At 52.5% G+C, this 7253-nt stretch overlaps 1 protein-coding gene across 2 annotated transcripts in view; it reads right to left on the reverse strand.

The window, feature by feature from the left end:
• Positions 1 to 849: 849 nt before the first annotated feature.
• Ddx31 (DEAD-box helicase 31) overlaps positions 850 to 7253 on the reverse strand; it is a 71008-nt gene continuing 64604 nt past the window's right edge. For both annotated transcript variants that reach the window (XM_033759100.1, XM_010627405.3), the window contains exon 20: positions 850 to 3489. In XM_033759100.1, coding sequence (XP_033614991.1) covers positions 3252 to 3489 — 238 coding nt within the window. In that variant the 3' untranslated portion in view covers positions 850 to 3251. The remainder of the gene's footprint in view (positions 3490 to 7253) is intronic.

Consider the following 7253-nt stretch of genomic DNA (forward strand, 5'->3'; position numbering starts at 1 on the left):
GCGCCCATCGGGCCTGACACTGGTGGGCACTGAGCGGCCCCGGGCCTGTGTGCCCTCTCCATGGGCCTGACGCCGTCTCGGGTAACCCCCTCTCTCGCAACCCCTCACTTTCCCGTCGCCCTGGGAGGAAGTTCGAAGTGAGACCCAGAAAAGAGCCAAAACCCCTGTCCGGCCCCAGGATCTCAGGGGAGGGAGGGCTCTGAGTCTGCAGCCAGACTCCAGATCACGTCCCGGGGCCAAGGTCACCACCTCCTCCCAAGACCGGTCCCTCTCCCGGGAAGCGGGCTCAGGCACTGCTCCGCACACCACCTGCAGCAAAGGGCCCAGGGAGGCAAGTCTGGGTGCCCAGCAGGCCGCGGCAGGCCGGCTCTGGGAGAAGACGGGGCGGAGACGGGCGGCCACGTTCAGGCTGTAACCCCCCAAAACCAGACTCACAGGTCTGCTACTGTTTCCTCCCCCTTCTTCCTGGGATGGTGAGGGCTTTATTCTAATTTTGCAAAATGCACAGCAGCTAATTAAGTCAAGGGGCCCTCGGCTTTTGAGTTCTTTTGCATGTGAATGGGGGCTGGTAAATCCCCAGCTCTGGCTGCGGCGGGGGGCCGGGGTGGGGGGGACTGTCCCCAACTCAGGGTTAATGAAGTGAGAAAGGACTCTCTCATAGCCTCCTGCAAACAAAACCCCCCAGGCAACAAACCCTGCCCAAATCCTACATGGATTGACTTAAACCCGGGGGATAAGTGCTTTAAATTAATCTCATTGAATAAGAATGAGACCAAACAAAACTCTTTAAAATCATATTAAAAATCTATCAAAGGACAACTTGCACTGGTGTGCTTTTCATTTTGTGAAAGTGGAGGAGGTAGGCTGGAGCAACCACCCTTACATTTACACAGCCACAGTGTAAATCACAGGCACATTCTCAACTATGTAACCGCCCTTGTACCTCAGAGGCGATTTCATACCCTACATTAATGAAGAACAAGGCTTCCTTACAAGTCTATAATTACAGTGCTCTGAATTGTCCTGCAGTCCCCACCTGCAATAGCTCATCTACAGCGAGGTGGGTTCCTTCTCGCCTCCAAATGGTTTGCGTCCCCAATCTGTGGGATGGGAGCATTTGAGGGAGGCCAGGAGACTCCCTCACCCCAACAGCAAGGCAGTGGAAGAGGCTCCTGGCCCGTCCTCTCTCACCAGCCTGGACTCCCCGGGGAGGGGCAGCGGAGGCCTAGCGCTCAGCCGCCCAGCCCTCAGGCGCAGGGCTTTGGGGACCTGCCCGCCCAAGAGTGGGCCGGTTTCAAGTGTGGTACCCCGCCCTGGGACAGGCCTTGCTCTCAATCTTTCCAATGGTGGAGCAGATGAAGAGTCTAAGGGTCATGCAGGCCATCGAAGGAGACCAGTTAGGCACCCTTTTCAAGCAGGGCAGCTTCGGGGAGGTAAAGCCTTCCGCCTGTCTCGGGGCAGGGGCAGGGGCTCTGGGACTTTAACAGCTCCCACTGACGGGCTGTGAAGTGTGGAAGAGCTTGGCAAGACCGTGGCTGCTTGGGACCACACCTCAGGCCCTTCACTCCTTTCACTCTGGGGGAAAAGAAAAAAGTCAAAGGGACCTCGTGGGCTTTGTCAGTGTCCTTCGAGGTGCTGTCTGGTAAGGGCAGAGGATGCTGTCCACCACGGGGATCTCTGCTGGAGGCCTGAGAACCGGCTCTGTGGACCGGCACCAAGCCTTCCACAAGCCCACCCGGGAAAAAGCTTCAGGCCACAGCCCGTCAGCAAATGTCTGAATGATCTGTGCCTTTAACATGGTAATGGGCTGATGTCAGAGAGAAATGGCTAAGTTTCAGAAATCAGAAACAGAGGCATGATTAAAAACACACAAAATTAGACTATGTACAGTGGAATTAGGCTAAAGCTTTGCCTAACTGATGCCTGAAATGTATAATCTGTCAAGAGTGAGGAGAGATTTATTTGAAGGTTATTTAAATTTAGATAATATTAACCCTAAATCTGCTAAATCCATGTTTCTTTATTAACTGGGTGAGCCGCTGATTTAAGCCCACAGCATCTCTGGCAGGACAACCTGAGTTGGCAGATTTATGTGTGCAAGTTTCAATCTTGGGGTGACAGTCGCCGACACTCAGAAAGCCCTGCCTGCTCCCCTTTATGGACCCAAGTTCTCTGGTCCTCCCCATGCCTGGCTCTGGGCCTGCTTGTCACACAGCTGTGCTTCACCTATGAAGTTTTGTTTGCCTCATCCTCACCCAAGTCATGTGAGCCATCACACCAAACACGAGATGGCAGATTTACCCAAGGCTAGTTGGATATGTGTCGTTCTTAAAAAATCGTCGGTACAAATGTCATGAACAGTCCCCAGGAACTCTGAGGAGGCCCCGTTTCCTCCTGAGGGATCCATTCTTGCCAGGCCCACCGCCTTCTCTGGGCCAGGGAGTCCTTGCTGGCCTGGGGTACCTCAGCACACATCCCAGGAAAGCCAGAGGGGCACAGGAACCGCAGAGCGGGAAGGGGACGGGACGGGAGGGAAGAGAGAGGCGGTGCCCGGACAGGGTGGTGTGTCCTGTGTCTGAGGCTGACATTTATTGGGAAATCAATACATTCCGGGGGTCCTCCGGCCTCCCAGGAAACACAGTGGGGGGCAGATGGGTCGGGGTCGCCACACAGAGACACCAGACCTTTCTTGAAGGCAAGGCTGGATTTGATGAGGAAGAAAAGAGCTCAGGCCAGCACTGGTGCCTTTTGACTTCAAAGGCAAACAACAAAAAGGAACAGTAAATCAATTAGCCCCGAGTGCGTCTCTCCGTGCACATGAAAGGGAAAGCCGGGCACGCAGAGCAGGCCAGCAAACGCGGTCCCGTTTTCAACCCAGACTAAAACTCTTGGTCCCTTATAACAAAGTAGGCACGTGTACATTAACAAAGTAACTGCTTGACAAGTACAATTTTCTCTTCTTTGGTATAAATTCCAATCCAGTTTTAACACCCTGCTTCACAGCAGTCAGTCTGCGTGGACGGGGCTGCCCCACACACGGAGTCTGTGGCCTCGCTGTGACGCCCTCCTGCAGTCAGTGCTGGCTGGCTCTGTGCCCAGGGCCCCTGTGCCACTCCTTCTGATCAGGCCCCTGGCTCCGGTGTGTCCTGGGACTTGGTGTTCAGGGAAACAGGTCACAAGTATTTTTCAGATAAGACATCAATCCAGTGCCACTGCGGCCTCTGGGATCCACCGAGATCAGCCGCGTTGACTTAAAAAGCCGTCTGCGAGGCCTTGTTACCCTTCTGCTGGCCTCTCCAGGTTTTTGTGGTTCGAGGAGGCACCGCCTGATTTTTCCCACGGCCCCGGCTTGCAGGGTGCTGGCTGCCGACCTCCTGTGTGCCGGGCTGCCTGACCTTGGTGCTGGCAGCCTCCAGCCCACTTGAGTATTCTGAGCGAAGGACCTCGGCAAGGTGCTGTTTACGCTGCATCTTCTTACGAAGGTCAAGCCTGGAGAACAGGAACAGCAAGGGGAAGAAACTTTAATGTTTTTTCCTTTCACATTTGGAAGAGGCTGACGGCAGCTGGTTCTGAGACTGGGAAGCTGACATTTTTGTATTAACAGAAGTGCAATCCCTTCAATAGTGCTTGTTTTGATACTCCATGCATCAGAAGATTAGATAACAGCGCTGACAGATTTTCATAACGGTGGCAAAATACCATGGCATTTTTAAAACTGAGGCTTTGTTCTGTGTTGTTTTCACGGGGAAAAAGAGAACTCCACACCCTCATACTCTGACGGCAAATGAGGGGTATGACACAGCAGTCTGACGGAGGACGGAGGAGACGGGAGCGCGTCTGCACCCGGGCACGTTGGCCAAGGGTGGGCAGCGGGCCCCACACGCCCTCCGGGGTCAGTCACAGACGCCAGCCCCGAGTGAATACCCCTGAAACCTAAGCCAGGGTGCAGGCTTGTGGGCGTCTGTGCTGAGCGTAGGCCGGCAGCCTTCCACTGCGGCCACACAGCCCAGGGTACTGGAGGAACACTGCTCCCTGCTCTGATCCACAGGAAAGATGCCAAAGGCCAGAAGCAATTTTCCAGATGCTGAGCAAGGAAGACGGCTCCCTGACCACCTCAGCAGATCAGAGGAGGGAATCTGCAGGAGTTTAATCATATACAGAAGAATGATTATAAAAACTGAAGGGTAACATGTTCCCTAAGACAGGATGTTCACCAAAGCAACAAAAACAATGACCAATAAATCCATCCAGGCCCACTGGCAATCCCTTCAGCGTCCAGTGGCAAAGTCTTAGGATAGTCCAGTATTGTGGAGTTCTTGTTTTAACTACTCTATTTATGGTGCTTTCTTTACAAAATAACTAGAGGGTAAAGCGGACTGAGATTATAGTCAAAATAAATATAACGGGACTCCTCTGAAACTCAGTTAGAAGTGAGACTGAAATCGAGCTATTATCCTGATTAGATAAGCACGCAGAGTCCCACTGCAGTGGGGCCGAAGAGTAAGACCCGTTCATAAGCTCAAGACGGGCTATAGCCACACTACTGTTTTCTACTCTAACATAAAGGGAGACAGCCAATCTTCACCAGGAAGAAGATTTGAGGCAAGAGTAAAATTAGGACATGTTATTTAAGGACTAGGGGTTTATAGCATTTGTGCACACCAGGGAAGGGATTCCGCAGCAATACTGGAAGTTCATAGGTGAGCGCTTTCCGAGAGTTGTGCACAAAGATTCATGTACGTCATCTCCTAGCCCTTGCTCGGTGAGGCTGGCATGACCACCCTCCTCTCACAGCAAAGGGCAGTTCTGAGACTCCGGGAGGCCACCTTGTCATGACCTTACGGCTACTAAGGTCCGGGGGTCTCCAAGCCTCTGCTCTTCCCACCAGGCTGATGACCAGGAGGAGGAACAAGTCCACAGGGTTACACGTGACAGGAGGGCCCAGCAAGGTTGGGGTGGAAATGCCACCTGACGTGCTGAGTCTGAGGTCTCTGAGGCCTGCTTTGGTGGCACAATGGGGACAGGAGCCAGGTGACCGAGGAGTACGGAGTGAGGAGGGAGAGCAGAGCACAGGGTGACGGGGCAGGCACTGGGGTAAGGACCAGGCCTGTCACTCAGTCCCCTTATCTGGAAACAGGGAGACACTGAGGACAGAGCGCACAGGCCCCGTAAGGACAAGATGGAGTAAGACACACAAAGTGTGGGCAGGAGGCTGACATGTGGACTGTGATCACTCACAGGTATACACAAGGAAACTGAGGCCCTGAGATGCCACCCCCCACCCCACGCAGGAGCCAGGACTGACTGTGGGCCCGGGGCTGGGTCAGGTAACTCTGATTGTGTGGCCCACTTCATGAAGGGCAACGATCCTGCCCCTGGGTTCCTGCCTCACGAGGATTGTGCGCCAGCATCCCTGGCAGAGGGCTGAGCTACGAGAGCCCCTGTGTGGTGCCAGCAGCAGACGGGCCCCACGGTCGGGAGCACTTAGCCTGCTCCAAACTGAAGGCTGCCACTTCTGCTGCTTGTAGTTTATTTTTAGTCAGGTTACATGACAGACAGAGTGAAAAGGTTTTGACAGGAAGGAATGCTTTTTCTTCCCTCTCCTTTGAAGCCAAGTGCTCACAATGTGTATAATTTTAAATGTAACAACCCGAGTTTCAAAATATGCAAAATTTCAGTCAAAATATTCTCCCCAGCATAAGCTCTAGCACTTCAAGGATTGCTCCTGCCACTGCTAAAGCACAGTGAGAACTGGAATCTCATCTGGGTGACTGATACACTAACTGCCTACAGACACAACCTCACCCTGCCAGGCCCCTTCCGGTGGTGACTTGTACCTGCCCCTCGCGGACAGATGCACCCGAGTCTGGGGCAGCAGGAATGACACGCTATCTCACAGCAGTGTTCACCAAGGATCTTTGAGTCATAGGGCCAGAGGTTGCCCCTAGAAAGCAGGTTTGGGGGCTGGGGGGAGCTCAGTGGTAAAGTGCATGCCCAGCGTATGTGAGGTCCTGGGTTCCAGGCCCAGAACCACACACACACACACCCCTCCTGGAGATGGCCCTGCTCGCTTTGGCTCTCACTTCTAGCTATCTCATCCCTTTGTTTGAATCAATGTCCTTCCAACTCAGAGGCTCAAGGTGGTCCAGCAAGCAGCCAGGATTCTTCACCTTTCAGCCCCAGATCTCTTAGGTGAGAGAACACCAGGGTCAACCCTGGGGTTTCACCTGCAGTCATGACAGCCCCCACAGGACCCATGTTTCCCTTGGCCAGCTGTCTCCTCCTTTGTTCTGAGGCCCAAGGCTGAAAAGGCAAAGTACAGATGGGAAGATGAACCCCTCTAACCCTCTAACGTGACGGCGTTCACGCCTCTTCTGCCAAACTGCAGTCCTCCCAGAACCTGCCAACTTCCTTGCCCTTCTTGCCCTTCAAATACCTAGGCCCCTCTCACAGGGGCTTCGTGAACATCCACTGTCGTAATCCTGCGGTTGCCAGGTGACAGATCAGTTTATCCGGAGTGGGGAGTCCCTCGCAGTTCAGGAGAACCCTTCCCGGCCCCCAGGCTGGACTACTCAGAGGGATGGGCAGACGCTACTCCCACTGCTAATAAGGCGAGGTCACGGCCTGATTAGAAAATCAATGCATCCTGAGATGGGGACGCCCGGAGAGGGGAGGTGGAGACCACACTGATGGCTTCCTTGAACCACATTCTTCTCTCAGAGAGGGTCAGAACAATGTCATCATATCTGTGTATTTTAAGTCTATCACCATTTTCTTTTAATGTTTTATGACTTTAAAAGTCAGGCTTAGAAAGCCTTTGTCCTAGGATTTCAAATTCAAGTATATTATCTTACACAAGTCTGTTTTAACTCCACCTAGATTTCATGCTGGTTTCTGGCAAGACCTGGACAATTTACTCCTGCCCCAGAGGCTCAAACAGCACCTCTAGGATGCTTCCCTGACTGGTGGCACATGCCTGAGGGCTGCGCCCGAAGGGCAGATGACTGATGCCCAGATCTACCAAATAAATACGCTAAGTGTGTAAGCAAGTACCAGTTAATGGATTGTTAACAGATTTAAAGATAAAGCAAGTTAAACCAAAGTCATTTCAATATAAAAATAATGTTTACAAGATCTCAAAGCACAAAGACTGAATCCCCGATGAAGTGTCCTTCAACTAAGTAACTTAAGAAAGCAGATGATTGTTCAGTCTCGTTTTTTGCTTGTTTTTTTTTTTTTTTTTTTTTTTTTTT

This window comes from Fukomys damarensis, unplaced genomic scaffold, assembly GCF_012274545.1.
Source record: "Fukomys damarensis isolate Sample0158 unplaced genomic scaffold, DMR_v1.0_HiC HiC_scaffold_36, whole genome shotgun sequence".
Lineage (NCBI taxonomy): Eukaryota > Metazoa > Chordata > Mammalia > Rodentia > Bathyergidae > Fukomys > Fukomys damarensis.